General features: G+C 33.6%; 1 protein-coding gene across 6 annotated transcripts in view; it reads right to left on the bottom strand.

The window, feature by feature from the left end:
* The window catches only part of LOC143245414 (electron transfer flavoprotein-ubiquinone oxidoreductase, mitochondrial-like), a 52,346-nt gene that overhangs the window by 20,879 nt on the left and 5,956 nt on the right, over nt 1-25,511 (bottom strand). For all 6 annotated transcript variants that reach the window (XM_076491741.1, XM_076491742.1, XM_076491744.1 and 3 more), the window contains exons 3-9: nt 24,586-24,738; nt 22,880-22,956; nt 17,520-17,601; nt 17,228-17,346; nt 10,405-10,482; nt 4,535-4,747; nt 1,736-1,954 (exon numbers count right to left, since the gene is read on the bottom strand). In XM_076491741.1, coding sequence (XP_076347856.1) covers nt 1,736-1,954; nt 4,535-4,747; nt 10,405-10,482; nt 17,228-17,346; nt 17,520-17,601; nt 22,880-22,956; nt 24,586-24,738 — 941 coding nt within the window. The remainder of the gene's footprint in view (nt 1-1,735; nt 1,955-4,534; nt 4,748-10,404; nt 10,483-17,227; nt 17,347-17,519; nt 17,602-22,879; nt 22,957-24,585; nt 24,739-25,511) is intronic.

The following is a 25,511-nucleotide window of genomic DNA, read 5'->3' as shown; positions in this document are numbered from 1 at the left end:
TCAGACTATCCTGCATTAACAAATTAACTGGTTATTCTGTCAAGGTTTCCTATTTTAACAAATGATCTGGTCAACTCTATCAGAGTATTCTGTATTAACAAATCAACTGGTCAACTCTGTTGGGATGTTCTGTATTAATAAATCAACTGGTCAACTCTATCAGGGTATCTTGTATTAACAAATTAACTGGTCAACTCTGTCAGGGTATCCTGTATTACCAAAGTAACTGGTCCACTCTGTCAGAGTATCCTGTATTGATAAATTAACTGATCAGCTGCATCAGAGTATCCTGTATTAATAAATTAGCTGATTAACTGTACCAGAGTATTTTGTACAACAAATTAACTGGTCAACTCTATCAGAGTATTCTGTATTAAAAACTTAACTGGTCAACTCTATCAGAGTATCCTGTATTAACAAATTAAATGGTCAACTCTATCAGAGTATCCTGTATTAACAAATTAAATGGTCAACTCTGTCAGAGTATCCTGTATTAACACATTAACTGGTCAACTCTGTCAGAGTATCCTGTATTGATAAATTAACTGATCAGCTGCATCAGAGTATCCTGTATTAATAAATTAGCTGATTAACTGTACCAGAGTATTTTGTACAACAAATTAACTGGTCAACTCTGTCAGAGTATCCTGTATTGATAAATTAACTGATCAGCTGCATCAGAGTATCCTGTGTTAATAAATTAGCTGATTAACTGTACCAGAGTATTTTGTACAACAAATTAACTGGTCAACTCTGTCAGAGTATCCTGTATTGAGAAATTAACTGATCAGCTGCATCAGAGTATCCTGTATTAATAAATTAGCTGATTAATTGTACCAGAGTATTTTGTACAACAAATTATCTGGTCAACACTGTCAGGGTATTTTGTATTTATAAGGTAACAGATCAATTTTACCAGAGTATTCAGTATTAACACATTAACTGATCAACTCTGGCAGAGAATTTTGTACACCAAATTAACTGGTAAACCTGTCAGACAATCCTGCATTAACAAATTAACTGGTCAACTCTGTCAGAGTATTTATTGTGTATAAAGTCGTTAACTGTTGAACTCTGTTAAAGTATCTGGAATTAACAAATTAACATGCGAACTCTTTCAGGGTATCCTGTATTAACAAATTAACAGGTCAACTTTGTTAGAGTATTCTGTATTACCAAATTAAATAAGCATCTTTGTCATATTATCCTGCATTTATATACTATCTGCTTATCACTATTAATCTAATCTAATCAGCTCTGTGAGACTATCCTTCATTAACAGACTTTCCCCTATCACCAATATGCTCTGATGACCTGCTAGATTATTCTGCATTACCCAGCTTATTTTATCATCATTAATCTGCTCTGTTAGGTTACCACATATTAAGAAACTAATTCTATTATCATGATTAATCTGAAAAAACTGAGCAGAGTGAAACAATAGACTAACAGTAGTTGAAAAGCCATTGGTAAGAAAGTGACAGGTGCAAGAAGAATGAGATTTTACTTTCTTATTTATGATAGACAGAAGAATCATGGCTTGCTTTATATAGATACCATGAAACTTGATGATCTATGAGTAACTACATAACATTTTACTCTACTACTATCGCTGTTAACCGAGAGAAAATCAAAATGATGGTTTACTGTGACAAAATATTTTACTTGTCAGTAAGGTATTATAAATCTTAATGTACTTTATTACAAACCTTTTAAGACAGAGCAAATATCTTACTTGGAACCCTCCTTCATTTAGTGCTCGTGCACCATAGCCAATTCTTTTTCCACCTTCTAGTATTGCTCGAATATGTGGATGAAGTTTAAACCTTTGAAATTCTTTAAATGGACTAAGGTAGGGGTTTTGGTAATCTAAACCAATCACAAAGCCTATTGATACTAGTGGCTGTCCTTCATCTATATGGTAAATAAAGGATCCTCCATATGCAGTTCTTTCCTTCAGTAAAGTGAACAATATCAAAGAAGTTACTAACTTGAACAAATAACAGGGGGTTGGATAGAGGAGAAGAAAAGAAATAGTTACATAAAATTTGAAATAGCATTTACTTTTAATGTGAGACAGAAATAGAAAACATAAGACATAAATAAATATTCCTGACCCAAACTGTTACAATATGACAAAAGGATATCCTAATGTATTATACTGATCATACATGGTTACAATTATATTAGATCTGGGAAATTCTGATTTATAATTATTTTTAATCAGTATCACATTGGTTGATTTGGCTATAATTATTTTTAATTTCTATGATACTGGTTGATCAGACAACAATTACACTATGTAACAAAATTTTTACTTTTTCTTGTTCCTGGGTAGAAAGTGTTATTTCCCAGTTGCTTATGCCTAAAGTAAATGGAAAAGACCTATTTTTCTCTTTAAACTTTGCTTTTGTGACCTGGGAACGTATAACAAAAACATGATGGGAAACTATATTTGGGGACTGATACGTGAAAGTGATTTACATTACAGTTCTAAATCTCGAAAAACTACTCACTTCTAAATATTTTTGTATAATTTTAGTATAAATACATGTAAATCTCGATTCATATGTTGTTTTATTCAGACTTTATGTAAATGAATTGTGCAAATTTGCCCGTTTTTACATAGAAAATAGGTTATTTTCTACATTTCACTATCCAGGTCACAAAAGCAACGTTTGAAAGGAATAACGGCCATTTTCAGTACTTTTACAACATAAGCAATTAAGAAATAACACATACTGTCCAGGAACAAAATTTGTGTTACATAGTGTTATTATAGATCTCTGTCATATTGATTGATCTAGCAATTATTATAGATCTGATAGAGAGTTCACAGATCTGATTAAAATTACTCTATGTCTGGAATATGCCAGGCAGATCTGGCTAAAATAACTCTTAAATGAGGAATATACAGTCGGTGAAAAAGTTAGGACATCCTATGAAAGCCTGTGCATTTTTGTAACATTTTTAGATATATAGATATTTAATCTCAATTTTAACAATACTGAGAGATTATAGGAATATAACTAAACAATTAAAACTGAAGAAAAGACATTTCAAGATCTTCTGTAAATGTAATTCTACAAAAATGCATATTCTAACTGAGGAAAAAGCATTTTGAATGAGGCTTGCCCTATTTAAACCTCAGACATTTAGTTTGGTGTGCTCCTGACTGTTGAAGTGAGAGTGAGCACCATGGTGAGAGCAAAAGAGCTGTCTGAGGCCTTCAGAAAGAAAATTGTAGCAGCTTATGAGTCTAGTAAGGGATTTAAAAAGATCACAAAAGATTTTGAAATCAGCCATTCCACTGTCTGTAAAATAGTCAACAAGTGGAGGGCTTTCAAAACAACTACCAACATGCCCAGGTCTGGTCGTCCAAGCAAGTTAACCCCAAGAGGTCTCCAAACACCCTAACATGTCATCATGGGACCTACAGCAGGCTCTGGCTACTGTTGATGTGAAAGTGTGTGCCTCTACAATCAGAAAGAGACTGCACAAGTTTAACTTGCATGGGAGGTATGCAAGGAGAAAATCTTTGCTCTCTAAGAGAAACATCAAGGCCAGACTGAAGTTTGCTAGAGAGAATGTAGAAAAATACCAGGACCTCTGGAATAATGTTCTTTGGACAGATGAGCCCAAAATTGAATTATTTGGACAACAGAACAGAGGACATGTTTGGCATAAACTAAATACAGCATTCCAGGAAAAGTACCTCATACCAACTGTGAAGCATGGAGGTGGAAATGTCATGGTTTGGGGCTGCTTTGCTGCAGCAGGACCTGGAGAGCTCACAATCATAGAATCCACCATGAATTCCACTGTGTATCAGAGGGTGCTTGAGGTTCATGTGAGACCATCTGTATGAAAATTAAAGCTGAAGCAGAACTGGACCCTGCAACACGACAATGACCCAAAACATACCAGTAAGTCCACCAAGGACTGGCTGAAAACTAAGAAATGGAGAAGAATGGCTGAGTCAAAGCCCAGATCTTAATCCCATTGAGATGCTGTGGGATGACTAGAAATGGGCTGTACATGCAAAAAACCCCTCAAACATCTCACAGCTGACAGAATTCTGCATTGAGGAGTGGGGCAAACTTTCTTCAGACTGATGTCAGAGACTGTTAGATGGCTACAAGAAGCGTCTCACTGCAGTTATTTCAGCCAAAGGGGGTAACACTAGCTATTAGGGGTAGGCTGTCTTAACCTTTTCCTCAGTTAGAATATGCATTTTTGTAGAATTACATTTACAGTAGATCTTGAAAAGACTTTTCTTCAGTTTTAATTGTTTAGTTATATTCCTATAATCTCTCAGTGTTGTTGAAATTGAGATTAAATATCTATATATCCAAAAATGTTACACAAATACTCAGGCTTTCATAGGGTGTCCTAACTTTTTCACATGACTGTACTTGTTAAACATGGTTAAAATTATTCTATGTCTTTGCACATATGAATATTAAATTGAATAACATCACTATTTACATGTTCTTCTAACTGATATCCTCTTTTATGAGTCAAAGTTTCTTACAAGTGGCCAACCAACTGTGTGTTCCACTCGCCCAGGATGATGATTGGCCGGATCAACTTCCCAGAGCTCCTTTAAACCAATTGCATATGTTTGTGGGTCACAATTTTCTCTTAAGTTGAATTTTTTATATAGTTGTTTTGCTAAATGTCCATGACAACCCTCAGCAAAAACTGTGCACTTGGCATGGAACTCCATCCCTCTTTCAAACGTGTCCTGAAATTTACCAAATTATGTTGACAGATATTTTATAAAAGCAACTAAAAGAAATTATGCAGACACACATCATTTTATAAAAACAACTAAAACAAATTAAGTAGACAGATATTGTTTTACAAAAAACAACTAAAACAAATTAAGTAGACAGATATTGTTTTACAAAAACAACTAAAACAAATTAAGTAGACAGATATTGTTTTACAAAAAACAACTAAAACAAATTAAGTAGACAGATATTGTTTTACAAAAACAACTAAAACAAATTAAGTAGACAGATATTGTTTTACAAAAACAACTAAAACAAATTAAGTAGACAGACATAATTTTATAAATACTACTAAAACAATAAACTAAAACCATTGTACTATGATGAATTTAATACCTATGATGTCTTATTTTTTTATACTTCAAATAATTATCTGAATTTTGAAAAATATCAATTATACACTTTCATGTTAACATTATACTAAAATAGTATATACTAATAGTCTATCATAATGGAACATACATCTGACATACATCATCAAATGCAACTGTCAGTCAAGTGCTTTAAACAAACTTCTGTCATAGTGGTTTGCACCCCTCACATGTCATGAACTTTAGTAAATTCTATTAAGCAATAGTCTGTCAGGGAGGGACTGTACCCCCACATACATTATCAAGTTTAGCAAAATGTATTAAACAATATTCTGTCATGGTTGGCAGTACCACTCACATACATCATAAAGAGCAATTGTAGTAAAGTTTATCAATGTTCTGTCAGGGAGGGACTGTACCCCTCACATACATTATCAAGTTTAGCAAAATGTATTAAACAATATTCTGTCATGGTTGGCAGTACCACTCACATACATCATAAAGAGCAATTGTAGTAAAGTTTATCAATGTTCTGTCAGGGAGGGACTGTACCCCTCACATGAGTCATCAAGTGCAGTTATGGTAAAATGTATTAAACAATATTCTGTCATGGTTGGCAGTACCACTCACATACATCATAAAGAGCAATTGTAGTAAAGTTTATCAATGTTCTGTCAGGGAGGGACTGTACCCCTCACATGAGTCATCAAGTGCAGTTATGGTAAAATGTATTAAACAATATTCTGTCATGGTTGGCAGTACCACTCACATACATCATAAGAGCAATTGTAGTAAAGTTTATCAATGTTCTGTCAGGGAGGGACTGTACCCCTCACATGAGTCATCAAGTGCAGTTATGGTAAAATGTATTAAACAATATTCTGTCATGGTTGGCAGTACCACTCACATACATCATAAAGAACAATTGTAGTAAAGTTTATCAATGTTCTGTCAGGGAGGGACTGTACCCCTCACATGAGTCATCAAGTGCAGTTATGGTAAAATGTATTAAGCAATATTCTATGAAAATGTAATATACCCCTTACACATATCATAAAGAACAGCTGTCAGTAAAAGTAAGCAATTACATTATCAGAGTGGACTATATCCCTGACCTAAGTTGTTAAGAGCAGTTGTCAGTAATGTGTATTAAGTAATATTACAACATGGTGTACTTTAGTGTACTTCACCTCTGACATAATGTATCAAGTAAAATCAGTACAGATATAAAATCTATTAACTCTCTCAACACAGGCTCAGTCTATTTCACCTATCATGTGACCTCTTTGTACTTGTTCAAATTCTTTGTAGATTTAATAATTCTAGCTTTCAAACTTTCACAAAAATTTGGCAGTATTTCAATTAACATTATGAATCTTTCACAAAAGAAAATCACATTTTTAGTGAAGTATTTTTAATAAACTAAAATACAGATTTTTCCATGAATACGTGGAATATTTGTTTTATCTAGTCTAGTAACTTTCACATTAAGATTAAAAATACTTTTCCTTATCTCAAAAATCTCAAGTTTCCTTAGTGTAATCCCTAATGCTTAAATACATTTCAAATGTTTATCTGCAGTGAAACTTTGTATTTTATCTCTTATTTTCTCTTCCCTAACTCAAAACAGGATTGATCAATTTGACTGATCTTGAAACCACCAAAAAAAACAAAAACAAAATAAATAACAATATTTTCTTTCTAGAATGACTTCAACTTGTAAATGACACTACTATGGTTTATCATCAGTAGCTTTAAACTCATAACAGTATACATCTATTTATAATTAAATTTTATTGTTGTATTGCCCTTTGAACCACATTTAATTACCTTCCACACCATTATAGGTTGCAAATCACTTGGATAATGTGCAGCTCACATTATGCTGTTATCTACGAGCTACTATGAGCTGCTTGTATGTGTCACATGTTTTACCTAATCTTCTTTTAACTAACATAGTTTTAAAATTTGTTACTTTTTTAACAGGCCCAGCATGGCCAGGTGGTTAAGGCACTTGACTCGTAATCCGAGGGTCGCGAGATTGAATCTCCATTACATCAAACATGCTCACCCTTTCAGCTGAGGGGCATTGCAGTGTGACAGTCATTCCCACTATTCATTGGTAAAAGAGTAGCCCAAGAGTTGGTGGTGAGTGGTGATGACTAGCTGCTTTCCCTCTAGTATTACACTACTAAATTAGGGACAGCTAGCACACATACCTCTTGTATAGTTTTGTGCAAAGTTTAAAACCAAACCAAAACTTTTATAACAACAAATAAAGAATAAACATAGAAAACAAGAAATAAAATACTCTTCCAATCTTCTTTTGTTTTTCTGTGGATCATCAAGGACATTTAAGTCCACATATTGTATACTAATGGAAGTAACGAACTAAATAATGAACCCAAAAAACATTGACTAATAAAGTGAAAAAGCAGACAGTTCTTTCTAACATTCACAATTTTCGTGGCTTTCAAATTGGAAAGAACTGTAACAAATTCATCTAAACTGATGTTGTTAGTATTTTAGTCAGTATATTAGGGCAAACCTTAATTAACACACTGATAATGGCATTGAAGGAAACATTAGTCAGTAGTATGGAGCAAACCTTATTTAACACAGAATATATAGCATTGAAGATACCATTAGTCAATAGTATAGAGCAAACCTTATTTAACACAGAATATATAGCACTGAAGGTACCATTAGTCAATAGTATGGGGCAAACCTTATTTAATACAGAGACTATGGCATTGAAGGTAACATTAGTCAGTAGTGTGGGGCAAACCTGAATTAACACACTGATAATGGCATTGAAGATACCATTAGTCATTAGTATGGGGCAAACCTTATTTAACACAGAGACTATGGCATTGAAGGTAACATTAGTCATTAGTATTGGGCAAACATTATTTAACACAGAATATATAGCATTGAAGGTACCATTAGTCATTGGTATATGGTAAACCTTATTCAACACCCAAATACAACATTGAAGGGTACATTGGTCAGTAGTATTTGATAAACCTAATTTAACACTTTAGAATACAACATTGAAAGGTATGTTACTCAGTAGTATACGGTAAACCTTATTTAACACCAGAATACAACATTGATAAGTACATTACTGAATAGTATATGGTATACCTTATTTAACACCAGAATACAACATTGATAAGTACATTACTGAATAGTATACGGTAAACATTTAACCGTACATTGATAAGTACATTACTGAATAGTATACGGTAAACCTTATTTAACACCAGAATACAACATTGATAAGTACATTACTGAATAGTATAAGGTAAACCTTATTTAACACCAGAATACAACATTGATAAGTACATTACTGACATAGTACATTACTGAATAGTAAAAACCTTATTTAACACCAGAATACAACATTGATAAGTACATTACTGAATAGTATATGGTATACCTTATTTAACACCAGTACAACATTGATAAGTACATTACTTTAACAAACATTTACAATACAACATTGATAAGTACATTACTGAATAGTATAATACAAACCTTATTTAACACCATAATACAACATTGATAAGTACATTACTGAATAGTATACGGTAAACCTTATTTAACACCAGAATACAACATTGATAAGTACATTACTGAATAGTATACTGTAACCCTTATTTAACACCAGAATACAACATTGATAAGTACATTACTGAATAGTATACGGTAAACCTTATTTAACACCAGAATACAACATTGATAAGTACATTACTGAATAGTATACGGTAAATCTTATTTAACACCAGAATACAACATTGATAAGTACATTACTGAGTAGTATAAGGTAAACCTTATTTAACACCAGAATACAACATTGATAAGCACATTACTGAATAGTATATAAACCTTATTTAACACCAATAGTATACTGTAACCCTTATTTAACACCAGAATACAACATTGATTAGTACATTACTGAATAGTATACGGTAAACCTTATTTAACACCAGAATACAACATTGATTAGTACATTACTGAATAGTATACGGTAAACCTTATTTAACACCAGAATACAACATTGATAAGTACATTACTGAATAGTATACGGTAAACATTTAACCGTACATTGATAAGTACATTACTGAATAGTATACGGTAAACCTTATTTAACACCAGAATACAACATTGATAAGTACATTACTGAATAGTATAAGGTAAACCTTATTTAACACCACAATACAACATTGATAAGTACATTACTGAATAGTATACGGTAAATCTTATTTAACACCAGAATACAACATTGATAAGTACATTACTGAATAGTATATGGTAAACCTTATTTAACACCAGAATACAACATTGATAAGTACATTACTGAATAGTATATGGTAAACCTTATTTAACACCAGAATACAACATTGATAAGTACTCTACACCAGCTTGTTGTTACAACGTTCTATAATAAATCTATAAACTTACTGTAATGTTGCCAGTATGTACTCTACAGCAGTTTGTTGTTACAGTACGTTCTATAATAAATCTATAAACTGACTGTTATGTTGCCAGTCTGTACTCTACAGCAGCTTGTTGTTACGCTATGTTCTTCAATAAATCTTTAAACTGACTGTAATGTTCCCAGTATGTACTCTACAGCAGCTTGTTGTTACAGTACGTTCTATAATAAATCTTTAAACTGACTGTAATGTTCCCAGTATGTACTCTATAGCAGCTTGTTGTTACAGTACGTTCTATAATAAATCTTTAAACTGACTGTAATGTTCCCAGTATGTTCTCTACAGCCGTTTGTTGTTACAAGGTGTTCTATTAAAAATCTTCAAACTGACTCTATGTTACAAGTCTGTACTTTAGAGCAGCTTGTTGTTACAGTACATTCTATAATAAATCTTTAAACTGACTGTAATGTTCCCAGTATGTAATCTACAGCAGTTTGTTGTTACAAGGTGTTCTATTAAAAATCTTCAAACTGACTCTATGTTACAAGTCTGTATAATAAATCTATTGACTGTAGAGCAGCTTGTTGTTACAGTATGTTCTATAATAAATCTTTAAACTGACTGTAATGTTCCCAGTATGTACTCTACAGCAGTTTGTTGTTACAAGGTGTTCTATTAAAAATCTTCAAACTGATTCCATGTTACAAGTCTGTACTTTAGAGCAGCTTGTTGTTATAGTATGTTCTATAATAAATCTATAAACTGACTGTAATGTTGCCAGTCTGTACTCTACAGCAGTTTGCCATTACAACATGTTCCATAATAAATTCTTAAACACATTATAATGTACTCTACCTTTGGTGAGCCATCTTTTGCAATTCCAACATCATTGGTAGCAATTCCTTTGACACTTCCATTTTCATGAAATAATATCTAAGAAATAAAAATGAGTTTAAGCAATGTAATTATAATAACTTCTACATGAAAGTAAAGTAGAATGTATAATAATAATATATGTACAACATTAAACACAGAACTCCAGGTTCATTAGGACAGCTGCAATATGAGAGATGTATCTAGCTTCATACACGACTTACATCATTTGTTTTAATAACAAATGTTTTGGATGATGTTGATGTAAAGTTTATCAATTTGATTTTAGTTAGTAACAATGTACATTTAGTTATACATAATGATTTTAACAAGACTGTTCTTGTTGGTAACAATGTACATTTAGTTATACAGACAGATTTTAACAAGACTTCTAGTTAGTAACAATGTACATTTAGTTATACATAATGATTTTAACAAGACTGTTCTTGTTGGTAACAATGTACATTTAGTTATACAGACAGATTTTAACAAGACTTCTAGTTAGTAACAATGTACATTTAGTTATACAGAATGATTTTAACAAGACTGTTCTTGTTGGTAACAATGTACATTTAGTTATACAGACAGATTTTAACAAGACTTCTAGTTAGTAACAATGTACATTTAGTTATACAGAATGATTTTAACAAGACTGTTCTTGTTGGTAACAATGTACATTTAGTTATACAGACAGATTTTAACAAGACTTCTAGTTAGTAACAATGTACATTTAGTTATACAGAATGATTTTAACAAGACTTCTAGTTAGTAACAATGTACATTTAGTTATACAGACAGATTTTAACAAGACTTCTAGTTAGTAACAATGTACATTTAGTTATGCATAATGATTTTAACAAGACTGTTCTTGTTGGTAACAATGTACATTTAGTTATACAGACAGATTTTAACAAGACTTCTAGTTAGTAACAATGTACATTTAGTTATACAGAATGATTTTAACAAGACTGTTCCAGTTGGTAACAATGTACATTTAGTTATACAGACAGATTTTAACAAGACTGTTCTAGTTAGTAACAATGTACATTTAGTTATACAAACAGATTTTAACAAGACTGTTCCAGTTGGTAACAATGTACATTTAGTTATACAGACAGATTTTAACAAGACTTCTAGTTAGTAACAATGTACATTTAGTTATACAGAATGATTTTAACAAGACTGTTCTAGTTAGTAACAATGTACATTTAGTTATACAGACAGATTTTAACAAGACTGTTCTAGTTAGTAACAATGTACATTTAGTTATACAGACAGATTTTAACAAGACTGTTCTAGTTAGTAACAATGTACATTTAGTTATACAGAGTGATTTTAACAAGACTGTTCCAGTTAGTAACAATGTACATTTAGTTATACAGAGTGATTTTAACAAGACTGTTCCAGTTAGTAACAATGTACATTTAGTTATACAGAATGATTTTAACAAGACTGTTCTAGTTAGTAACAATGTACATTTAGTTATACAGAATGATTTTAACAAGACTGTTCCAGTTGGTAACAATGTACATTTAGTTATACAGAATGATTTTAACAAGACTGTTCTAGTTAGTAACAATGTACATTTAGTTATACAGAATGATTTTAACAAGACTGTTCCAGTTGGTAACAATGTACATTTAGTTATACAGACAGATTTTAACAAGACTGTTCTAGTTAGTAACAATGTACATTTAGTTATACAGAATGATTTTAACAAGACTGTTCCAGTTGGTAACAATGTACATTTAGTTGTACAAAAATAATTGAACAAGACTGTTCTAGTTAGTAACAATGTACATTTAGTTATACAGACAGATTTTAACAAGACTGTTCTAGTTAGTAACAATGTACATTTAGTTATACAGACAGATTTTAACAAGACTGTTCTAGTTAGTAACAATGTACATTTAGTTATACAGAATGATTTTAACAAGACTGTTCTAGTTAGTAACAATGTACATTTAGTTATACAGACAGAATTTAACAAGACTGTTCTAGTTAGTAACAATGTACATTTAGTTATACAGACAGATTTTAACAAGACTGTTCTAGTTAGTGACAATGTTCATTTAGTTATACAGAAAGATTTTAACAAGACTGTTCTAGTTAGTAACAATGTACATTTAGTTATACAGACAGATTTTAACAAGACTGTTCTAGTTAGTGACAATGTTCATTTAGTTATACAGAAAGATTTTAACAAGACTGTTCTAGTTAGTAACAATGTATATTTAGTTATACAGAAAGATTTTAACAAGACTGTTCTAGTTAGTAACAATGTACATTTAGTTATACAGAAAGATTTTAACAAGACTGTTCGAGTTAGTGACAATGTTCATTTAGTTATACAGAGAAATTTTAACAAGACTTCTAGTTAGTAACAATGTACATTTAGTTACAAAGAAAGATTTTAACAAGACTGTTCTAGTTAGTAACAATGTAATTTAGTTATACAGAAAGATTTTAACAAAACTGTTCTAGGTAGGTAGGTATTTCATGTTTATTGGCACAAAGTTACTGGGTTATCTGTGCCAATTAAGATGTAGTACACTATAATGGTATAAGGAAATTAAGGTAAAAATACATAAATTACGTAAAATTAAGACTTGCCAGGACGACTGAAGCATTAAGTTCAAACTTGCTGTCAGTAACCTGAAGTTGGCCTTTCTAGTCCTGGGTTCAGGTCAAAATAAAATTAAAATGTGTGAAAGAAATCATGCTAAAATAGTGTATAGTCCAATAAAAACCTTAAGTTGAAAAGGCCAATGGCTCTTAAAAATGTAAAAACATGAGTGAGGTGACCAGTATCACCTACGATATTGGCTAATGTCAAGGACAAACCTACCTTAAAAATATGTTCAAAATGGTCGTCGTTCTTGGTTGTAACAAAGGCATGATAACAAAATATGTACGATTGTGACCTGAGTGCCACACAGACCACACATTGGTGCATCAGTACCAGATAAAAGGAAGTGGTGGGTTAAAAATCTGTAACCAATGCATAGCCTAGCCGCAGCCCCAGATGGTGGATAGGATCCAGCATTTTCATTGCTGAGGTTCTGGCAGAACCATAAACCATAGACACATGGTCAAGTATGGATCGAATAAAGACATGATAAATTTTAAACATGGAGTATTGATCTGCTCAATCAAGAGGTGGAAAAGAGAACACAGAAGATGTTCAGTGCTCTTACACATTTGACACAAAGTTGCTTGATATGGGAAATGAAGTTTAATTTACAGTCAAATATAAGACCTAATAACTTTGCCTCAGGGATGACAGGAAGTACAGCATCATCAATACAAAGTTCTGGATCTGGATGAATTCCCCATTGGAGGCAGAAATGTACAAAAACAGTTTTGGAGAGAGAAAGTTGAAAACCATTTGCTGTGGTCCACATAAGTATATGATTGATTGCAGTTTGTAGCTGCCACCCAATAAACTTCATGTTTGATGACTGGTATGAGATATGAAAGTCATCAACAAAAAGACCATTTGCAACTGAAGGGGCAGCTGTTCAATGATGGCATTTATCTTTATAATGAAAAGTGTGAGACTCAGAACACAGCCCGAGGGGCTCCAAGTTCCTGTGGGAAAAACAGGAAAGTGTTGAGCCCACATGGAGCTGGAATTAGCAGTTCATTAAAAATGCTTAATAAAAAGTGGCAAACTGCTATGCAATCCATATGAGTGAAGGTCTCACAAGATGCCATATCTTCATTTTGTATCATAAGCTTTCTCTAAATCAAAAAAATAGAAATAAGATGTTTTCACTTCAAAAATGCTTCTCTAACTGATGTTTCAAAGCACATTAAATGGTCTATAATGGAGCGTTGTCTTTGGAACCCACACTGAGCAAGTGAGAGAAGGTTGTTTGATTCAAGGAACCAAACTAGACAAGCATTAATCATCCTCTCTAAGGTCTTATTGAGACAATTCATCAAAGCAATGGGACGGTAATTCAAAGGAATCTTTGGATCAATCCAAGGTTTATGAATAGGGAATACAATAGTTTGGCACCTAGCACCAGGAAAGACATTCTCTTGCCATATCCAGTTAAAGACAGCCAGGAGAATAGTAAGAGAGACAGTAGAAAGGTGGCATAGCATCTCATAATGTATATCATCAGGTCCAACTGATGTATTGCCAGACCAATGAAGTGCAAGTGTGAGTTCACCAGTGTAAGAGGGCAATTGTAGTTATAGGGATGATCAGTCAAAAAGAAAAGAGGCAGATGTTCAACTCGTGTTTTAATAGCTAAGAAGGAAGGGAATAGGTTTGAAGGGCTAGATACATGATAAAAACATTTATCAAAAGTACTGGCAATGCTCTGAGCATCAGCAACTTCATGGACATTGAATATTAAGATAGAGAGGGGGCATAAGTATACTGTCCACTCACCTTCTGGATCTTGTCCCATGTGACTTTTGAACTGGTGGTTGAAGAAATGCTCAAGGTATTATCAATCCAAAATTCCTTCTGGCTTTGACATCTAATTCACGAGCCTGTGCATGGGCTTGCTGAAATTCAATGCGGTTTCAAAGTGTGGGATAGTTACGAACTTTATCCCAAGCATATTTCTGAGTTTTTTGTGTTATAGAACAAGCAGTATCCTACCTAGGGTGGGGATGCTGTGGGAAAAATGTTGAGGTTTTGGGGATGCACTGAGCAGCTGCTTGGACAATACAGTTAGTTACTGCTGTTACACAATCATCTATAGATGACAGGATTAAGTTCCAAGAGAGCAGTGAAAGACAGCCAGTTGGCCTGGTCCAATTTCCACTGAGGCACATGGGTGAGGTGGCTCTGACCATGGCCAATCTCTCTAATATGATAGGAAAATGATCATTCTGTGGATTGTTGTCAACCTCCCAAGAAAAGTAAGTGAAAAGCAAAGGGGAGCAGATAGAAAGATCTATAGCAGTGAATGACTGACTGGGTGCATGAAAATACGTGCAAGAGCCAGTATTGAAGAGAGACAGGTTGGAATTCAGGAGCATATGCTCTATAGTACAACCCCTCACATCAATACTAGAACCACCCCAGAGGGGATTATCCCCATTATGATCCCCCAAAATTAAAAAGAAGGTTGGCAGTTGCTCAATGAGGGCATAAAGGTTTGAGGAATGATAATTTTTTCCAAGGGTAAGGTACAGAAAGCAAAGAGTGATGGTACAACCCAAGGAGATATAAATGGCTACAGCCTCCAAGGGCTTATTCAATGACAAGGACCAGGTGGGCACATGTTGATCAACCAGCAGTGCTACTCCCCATGTCCTTGTCCCACACATGACCTGTCATTTCAGTATAAGGAGTATTGGTCGAATTGTGACTGTATTAGTAGGTTTCAAAAATGTTTCCTGTAAAGAAAGACATTTGGGATGATAAAGTCAATCAAATCCTTGATGTCATTCACATTTGATTGAAAACCTTGACAGTTCCATTTGATTAGTATGGCTATTTTTCTTTATTTTGGAGGAGAATATGACACGGAGACCTTCTGCTTGCAACCATGCTTTTTTTTTTTTTTTTACCTGTGAACCTGACGATGACCGAAGAAGGTCGAAACGTTGTTCGCTCTTCTATGTAAAATATTTTCTCAACCCAAATGAGCCGTTTTTGCATATAAAGAACATTTGTCAGCTCCATAATCCCATCTCTACGAGTAAAACTTCGGCACACAGCTGTAACGCGTTGGCTGGTGAAACCTGTGAGGATCTCTGACACTGGAATGACACTCTCAACTTTAACTCCTCTGGAAGAATTCAAAGTAGAATGAGGAGTAACCTCAATGGGTATGTCCCCAATGGCCTTCAACTTCAAGAGGAGTTTGGAACATTGTGATGAAGATATGTCGACTAAAATATTACCAGACTGTAATTTTTTACTGATTTAGGTGAGCCAGCAAGCCCTTCTAAACTCTTCTGAATAAAAGATGGAGAAATCTGCCCTAAGGGATTTTCAGTTAAAGAATGTATCAATAAAAACTGCAGGACAGATTCAAGTTGTGAGTTTAACCGTACAGTCATCAATGTGCAGTCATTTGCCGGTAGTCAGATTTTTCTCTATGCTGTCATGCTTGTGTATTTTTTTAGGGGTATCCATAATAAAAAAAGACTACTTTGGTGCCCACCCACCATGGAACCTTATGATGGGACGCACTACAGTGCCATATAAGGTCACTGCAGTGATGCCAGGGTTTCATGAGCACTATACCTGAACACCAGTATCAGACATAATGCCCATTACACTTGTTTAGGCCACCTGTCTACAGGAATCCAAGGCCAAAGTGGTGTGTTGGAGTTAGACCCCTCAACCACCACGATCTCTCCTCCCCTTCACGGGTCACCACACACAGTAAACACGCAGGTGGCTGTTTAGATCCCACATAAGCTAAACTGAAATAACAAAACCTTCTCTGGGAGGTCCTCTCACCATGTACTAGAATCCACATCGAGGGGTAGTTATAGAGAAATATTTTAAGAATGTTCGAGTTAGTAACAATGTACATTTAGTTATACAAAAAGATTTTTACAAGACTGTTCTAGTTAGTAACAATGTACATTTGATTATACGGAAAGATTTTAACAAGACTGTCCCAGTTAGTAACAATGCATATTTATTTATTCATCCAAAATAATCTCCATATTCTTGATTTCACTTAAGAACCAGAGGAAAGTGTTGTTATTGTAATATATTTCATTGTTTGAAGAGAACATAAGATATCCACTTTACAATATCAATGATCTTAAACAACAGTGCCTGCAAGATTACATTACTATAATGTAGTCTACAACATACCTCACTAGCAGCATAGCCTGGGTATATTTCAACACCCAACTCTTCAGCTTGTTCACCAAGCCAACGAACAACGTTACCTAATCGGACTAAGTAGTTACCATGGTTATACATCGGAAGACCTGATGGGTAGTAGTTCAAAATCAATACAATTGTTATACACTATAATACTCACAAAATATTATAGACGATGTTAGTTATGTTATATATATGTTGCCTTTTAAAACTGAAATTGGTGATGTGTGTTCAAAAGTGTGTTTTACAGAAAACATTCAAAGTCAATATTCTATCTTACCTTTAAAAATTGGAATAGGTATTCTGTGTGTCTTTGTTAGAAGCCCAAACATATCTTCCTTCACTGGAGTGTTGAGTGGAGCCTGGAATATACTAAGTGTTTGATTTTCAAAACCACTCACTTTGTTATATATTTAGGTATGTTTCAACTCACAGACACGTTCTTATAAGGATGCGAGTTGTTTATTTAATCTAGTGATATAGTTATAAATCAGTCTTCAGCATATAAAACACAGCAGAGCTAAAACAACATTAATAATGCTTGATTATGGTAGAAACAAGTACTTTATTCTAAAACACAATAAAATGTTAATTCTTTTTCTTGTTTCTTTACCCTCAGCCACCAAGGTGTGTCATATTTATTGTGTTAAACTGACTTCTTGAACTCGTGCATTCCCAAATATAATATTCATGATGACACTAACACAACTTGGATTACAACATAGATGCTACTACCATTTGGATTACTTGTACTAGTAGAATTTGGATTACTACAAAGATATTAGTACTACTTGGGTTACCACAAAAGGTACTAGTACTACCTGGGTTACTACAAAGATACTAGTACAACTTGGGTTACTACAAAGATACTAGTACTACCTGAGTTACTACAGAGATACTAGTACAACTTGGATTACATCAAAGGTGCTAGTACAACTTGGATTACATCAAAGGTGCTACTACTACTTGAATTACTACAAAGATACTAGTACTACTTGGGTTACTACAAAGATACTAGTACTACTTGGGCTTCATGGTAGATAAATTACGGACTGAAGTAAGACATGAATACAACAAAGAGGAAAAGATGTCAGAAACCTATGTCACATGTTTTGAGGAATGACTAAATTTCAGAAATGAAGAATCAGATTTGTGTGAGTTTGCTGCTCAATGCATCAAGCATTAGACTGAGGAACCAGTACCATACATCAAGGTAAAATTCTCTGTCATTCCTCTTGAGTGTGTTACTGCAGAAGAAGAATTACAAGCTGTTGAAAATTAATTGGATAAACATAATCTTGTACACTGGCACTATTTTCAAATAAGCTTCTTAGAACAAAACAGCCAGCATGACCAGTGGACAAAATCAATTAGCACAGAAAACTGGTCATTTAATTAATTTGAATATCTACTGCAAACAGGTTAAACATAAGTGATCTGTGCATAGATCCTACAGTTTCAGTACCTTCATACAGTACCTAGTGACAGAAGGTGTACAGGACTAGCTCCTACAGTTTCAGTACCTCCATACAGTACCTAGTGGCAGAAGGTGTGCTGGACCAGATGCTACAGTTTCAGTACCTTCATACAGTATCTAGTGACAGAAGGTGTACAGGACTAGCTCCTACAGTTTCAGTACCTTCATACAGTAGTGACAAAAGGTGTGCTGGACCAGATCCTATAGTTTCAGTACCTTCATACAGAATGTAGTGACAAAAGGTTTAAAGAACCAGATCCTACAGTTTCAGTACCTCCATACAATATCTAGTGACAGAAGGTGTACAGGACTAGCTCCTACAGTTTAAGTACCTTCATACAATGAGGTAGGTGGCTAGCTCCATTGTTTATTTAGCTGATGTAGTGAAGGACTGTAAATGTGTTGTGTTGCACTTTGAGGATGTTGGTACAGAAAGTGCTTCTGTAGTTCCAGAAGGTTAGTGTTTATATGGTACATTTTCTTTTAGATTTTTTTTTTTGAATTTCACACAAAGCTACTCGAGAGCTATCTGTGCATTTAGTTTATTTAGTGCAGTTATGAAGTTGTTCTTTTTGTTTCAATACCACTATATGTTTTCTTGTACTAATATATTATATGTGTAAGATACTGTATCAGTTTATTGTGAGAAAAAAAAAACAGTTATTAGAACTCTTCTCTGGATGGCATTTTTACAGAATTGCAAAGATATTAAGCACAAAAAAAACAACTTGGTGTAAGATGGTATTAGCTAATGAACAACAATGCCAGTAACAACTTGGTGGAAGATGGTGAACATTAGCTAATGAACAATGATGGCAGTAACAACTTGGTGGAAGATGGTGAGCATTAGCTAATGAACAATGCTGCCAGTAACAACTTGGTCGAAGATGGTGAACATTAGCTAATGAACAATGATGCCAGTAACAACTTGGTGGAAGATGGTGAGCATTAGCTAATGAACAATGATGGCAGTAACAACTTGGTGGAAGATGGTGAGCATTAGCTAATGAACAATGCTGCCAGTAACAACTTGGTCGAAGATGGTAAACATTAGCTAATGAACAATGATGCCAGTAACAACTTGGTGGAAGATGGTGAGCATTAGCTAATGAACAATGCTACTATTAACAACTTGGTGGAAGATGGTGAACATCAGCTAATGAACAATGCTGCCAGTAACAACTTGGTTGAAGATGGTGAATATTAGCTAATGAACAATGCTACCAGTAACAACTTGGTTGAAGATGGTGAGTATTAGCTAATAAACAATGCTACTAGTAACAACTTGGTCAAAGATGGTGAGTATTAGCTAATAAACAATGCTACTAGTAACAACTTGGTCAAAGATGGTGAGTATAAACTAATGAACAGTGCTACTAGTAACAATTTGGTCAAAGATGGTGAGTATAAACTAATGAACAGTGCTACTAGTAACAACTTGGTCAAAGATGGTGAGTATAAACTAATGAACAGTGCTACCAGTAACAACTTGGTTGAAGATGGTGAGTATAAACTAATAAACAATGCTACCAGTAACAACTTGGTTGAAGATGGTGAGTATAAACTAATGAACAGTGCTACCAGTAACAACTTGGTTGAAGATGGTGAGTATAAACTAATGAACAATGCTACTAGTAACAACTTGGTGGAAGATGGTGAGTATAAACTAATAAACAATGCTACCAGTAACAACTTGGTTGAAGATGGTGAGTATAAACTAATGAACAGTGCTACCAGTAACAACTTGGTTGAAGATGGTGAGTATAAACTAATGAACAGTGATACTAGTAACAACTTGGTTGAAGATGGTGAGTATAAACTAACGAACAGTGCTACTAGTAACAACTTGGTGGAAGATGGTGAGTATAAACTAATGAACAGTGCTACTAGTAACAACTTGGTTGAAGATGGTGAGTATAAACTAATGAACAGTGATACCAGTAACAACTTGGTTGAAGATGGTGAGTATAAACTAATAAACAATGCTACCAGTAACAACTTGGTTGAAGATGGTGAGTATAAACTAATAAACAATACTACTAGTAACAACTTGGTTGAAGATGGTGAGTATAAACTAACGAACAGTGCTACCAGTAACAACTTGGTTGAAGATGGTGAGTATAAACTAATGAACAATGCTTCCAGTAACAACTTGGTTGAAGATGGTGAGTATAAACTAATGAACAGTGCTACTAGTAACAACTTGGTTGAAGATGGTGAGTATAAACTAATGAACAATGCTACCAGTAACAACTTGGTTGAAGATGGTGAGTATAAACTAATAAACAATACTACTAGTAACAACTTGGTTGAAGATGGTGAGTATAAACTAATGAACAATGCTTCCAGTAACAACTTGGTTGAAGATGGTGAGTATAAACTAATAAACAATGCTACTAGTAACAACTTGGTGGAAGATGGTGAGTATAAACTAATGAACAGTGCTACTAGTAACAACTTGGTTGAAGATGGTGAGTATAAACTAATGAACAGTGCTACTAGTAACAACTTGGTTGAAGATGGTGAGTATAAACTAATGAACAGTGCTACCAGTAACAACTTGGTGGAAGATGGTGAGTATAAACTAATGAACAATGCTACCAGTAACAACTTGGTCAAAGATGGTGAGTATAAACTAATGAACAATGCTACCAGTAACAACTTGGTCAAAGATGGTGAGTATTAGCTAATGAACAATGCTACCAGTAACAACTTGGTCAAAGATGGTGAGTATAAACTAATGAACAGTGCTACCAGTAACAACTTGGTTGAAGATGGTGAGTATAAACTAACGAACAGTGCTACCAGTAACAACTTGGTTGAAGATGGTGAGTATAAACTAATGAACAGTGCTACCAGTAACAACTTGGTGGAAGATGGTGAGCATTAGCTAATGAACAATGCTGCCAGTAACAACTTGGTCGAAGATGGTGAACATTAGCTAATGAACAATGATGCCAGTAACAACTTGGTTGAAGATGGTGAGTATAAACTAATGAACAGTGCTACTAGTAACAACTTGGTTGAAGATGGTGAGTATAAACTAATGAACAATGCTACCAGTAACAACTTGGTTGAAGATGGTGAGTATAAACTAATAAACAATGCTACCAGTAACAACTTGGTGGAAGATGGTGAGTATAAACTAATGAACAATGCTACTAGTAACAACTTGGTTGAAGATGGTGAGTATAAACTAATGAACAGTGCTACTAGTAACAACTTGGTTGAAGATGGTGAGTATAAACTAATGAACAGTGCTACTAGTAACAACTTGGTTGAAGATGGTGAGTATAAACTAATGAACAGTGCTACTAGTAACAACTTGGTTGAAGATGGTGAGTATAAACTAATGAACAGTGATACCAGTAACAACTCGGTTGAAGATGGTGAGTATAAACTAATGAACATTGCTACTAGTAACAACTTGGTTGAAGATGGTGAGTATAAACTAATGAACAATGCTACCAGTAACAACTTGGTTGAAGATGGTGAGTATAAACTAATGAACAGTGCTACCAGTATTGACAGGTATTCTACAGTTTCTCACACTGTTATCTGGTCAACAGAGAATTTTCTTGCATGTGTGGCGTGAATTAAAATTTATTGGGAATGGAATGAATTTCAGTGAACCTTTGAATAGTTCTATCTAACAAAAAGTGATTTCTTTGGGAGCTCGTATTCTACATCAGTGTTTGTTGAGGAGGAGGATTTACCTTGATGAATCTCTTTAAAGCAAAGTGAGATCATCAGTTGAAGTAGTTTGAAAGACTTGATGATTATTAGTGTGAATGGACCATCACTGGAAGATGCTTGTAAAGTTGTAGATTGTTTGTATTTCAGTTAGAAAACCTCTACACACGTGCATGGCCACAAAAGGTGTTTTAAGAAATAGATGGATTGAGTATTACATACTTAAGTTTAATATGTAATAAAGTTTATTAGTGAACCCTTTTTATTGTGTAAAACTCTATGTTTCATACAAATAACTCCAAATATATTCCATAGCTTTTCTATATTAGACCTGGCTTGTAAGTTTATGGGCTGGTTTCTAGATCTTAAAATATTTGTTAAGGCCTGTCTTCTTTCTGCTTCAAGCATGATCTTGAAAGGGAATTATTTGTACTTAAACTTTTAAAGTTTTAGTAGCTAAATCAGTTTACCCCTTTCTCCTTCCAGTCTGGAATCAGTTCATCCAGAGCATGAGGTTCAAGACAAGCTCCAGACAAAATGTGACCACCTACATAATATAAGAAAATTTTAAGATATTTGTAAATAATATAATTTAACATTATAAGTAACACATTTTTATCATTAATAATAAATATAGTTTGATCATAAGTAATGTAGTGTGTTCATTATAAGTAATATTTTATTTTGATCATTACAAGTAATGAAGTTCAATCAATACAAGTAACTAGTAAATGTATCCAGTTTTGTTCAGACTATTAGGTTTATAGTGTGTGTATTCTGAACCCATTTTAACATAAAAGCATAATTCACATACTTTTGTTGCTAAGCAACATGATATAAAAGCCATTGTTAAAACACACTATTACAAAATGCACTGGCTTTTCTATGTATTAGAAGTTGTTACATAAGGAAACACATCTCTTTTACATGGTTTTCTACTATTTTGTCGAATTCAAAAAATGTGCATGTGTGCGACTCACATGGATAATACTCAGGTGCATACCCTCGGGGCCTGCTTAGTACGGGTGCAAAATTTCAGGTTTCTAGGTTCTTTCTTCTTGGAGCAATTGTGGTCACATTTCTTTACGATATTAATTCTTTTGCTAACTTGCAATAATATCCAGTTTGGGGCTATGTTGGTCACACCTGCACAGACACGTGTCTTTCTGTCTGTCTGTTATTTCTATATATGATAATAAAAGACAATGTTTGTAGATCTGTCTCTGATCAATATAACTCCAAGAAGAAAGAACCCAGAAATATGAAGTTCTGCACCCTTACTAAGAGGACGCTGTGGGTGTGCACCTGGGAATTGTTATTTATCTATGTGCATGTGAATATTTGTATTAAGGCAAGCTACAAAAGAATCACATAGATAGGAAGTGGTTTCTTGTATTACAAAATATTAAGTGGACCCTGAGGGTGTACACCTGGGCATTATATTACTTATCCACAACTGTGTGAGCATATTTTAATGGGGCAAACTATCAAACAAAATCACACTTCATATCTGTGTTTTATATTTCTGGTAAAATGTTTAAAATGCTTTTGACTCTTTTTCTTTTTAGGTTAAATTAGTTTCAGAATATACAGATTGACAGTCATCCAGAATATATCAAGCTGATAACCCAAGAAAAACCAGGCAATTTTGCTTTAAAGTAATATAGTTCAACCAGTGTATGTACTATAGTTTGATCATTTAATAAATATAGTTTAATCACTGTAAATAATACGTTTTGATCTTTACAAATAGCATACTTTGATCATTACAAGTAATATAGTTCCATAATTATAAGTAAGATAGTTTGATAAATAGAAGTAGTATAGTTTGATCATTAAATGTAATATAGTTCAATAACTATAAGGAATATAGTTTGATCATTAAATGTAATATAGTTCAATAACTATAAGGAATATAGTTTGGTCATTGTAAGTAGTATGGTTTCAATATTATATTTAATTAATTATCTCTGGTCAGTGCTAGGTACATATATGATTAATTCTGACCAGACTAGATGTTAAATCAATTTAATATTTAAAAATCTACTGTTAAAAACTTTAAACAATATTTTCAATTGATCAATAACAACACAGTATTCATACTCCTTAACAGAGTTGCAAGATGCATTATATGATGTCCAGGAAAACATTTAACCCTTCTCCTGATGATTCTTACCTATTTCAGCTGCCTTTTCAACAAGACACACTCGAAAATCTTTACCGTGTTCATTAGCAAGTTGTTTGAACCTAATAGCTGCAGATATTCCAGCTGGACCTCCTCCAACAATTATTACATCAGTCTCATCTGCAAATCGTTCCATCTTTATACCTACCATATAAATGATAACAAACCTGGATTATTTGATTACAATTTACACGTTTTACAAAAAAAAATTTTAGTACTTAAGTAAAAATTTAAAAATTATTTAAAGTCTGTTGGAGTTATTCTTTCATGTAACTACCAATTCATGTGAATATTATATATTATTTATGTATGGCTAAACAGAACAAAAACAATATAGAAAGAATGAATATCAAAAACTATAGAATATTTTATACAAGATATTAGCATAAGTTCAGGAATTTATGTGAAATTAATCATTAAACACATATTAAGATGTGCTTGAGTAATTATTAATTTCATCATTGTTGGTTTTATTGATAATGCTTCTCTGTTTTATCTTTTGTTGTAGTGTCAAGTTCATTTTGTAGTACTGTGAAGTTCTACTTGGAAACACCATATTTATGTGTTCATGGACTAAGGAAAGGAGGCCATGGTGTTCTTTTAACCTGATATTCAAATGATATTCTATTTCCCCAGTTTTCATAAGGAGTTTAATATTCACTCCAAAATACAATTATGGTATCCAAACTGTTCCTTCTATATACCTATCATACAGGTGCTAACAAAATTCAATTATGGTATCCAAAGTGTTCCACCTACATATCTAACATACAGGTGATAACAAAACTCAGTTATGTTATCCAAACTGTTCCAACTACATATCTAACATACAGGTGGTAACAAAATTGAGTTAGGGTATCTAAACTGTTCCATCTCTACACCAAACAAACAGGTAACAAAACTGAGGTGTGACATCC

Source organism: Tachypleus tridentatus, chromosome 2 (genome assembly GCF_004210375.1).
Source record: "Tachypleus tridentatus isolate NWPU-2018 chromosome 2, ASM421037v1, whole genome shotgun sequence".
Lineage (NCBI taxonomy): Eukaryota > Metazoa > Arthropoda > Merostomata > Xiphosura > Limulidae > Tachypleus > Tachypleus tridentatus.
This window is presented reverse-complemented; position numbering and strand designations above follow the sequence as displayed.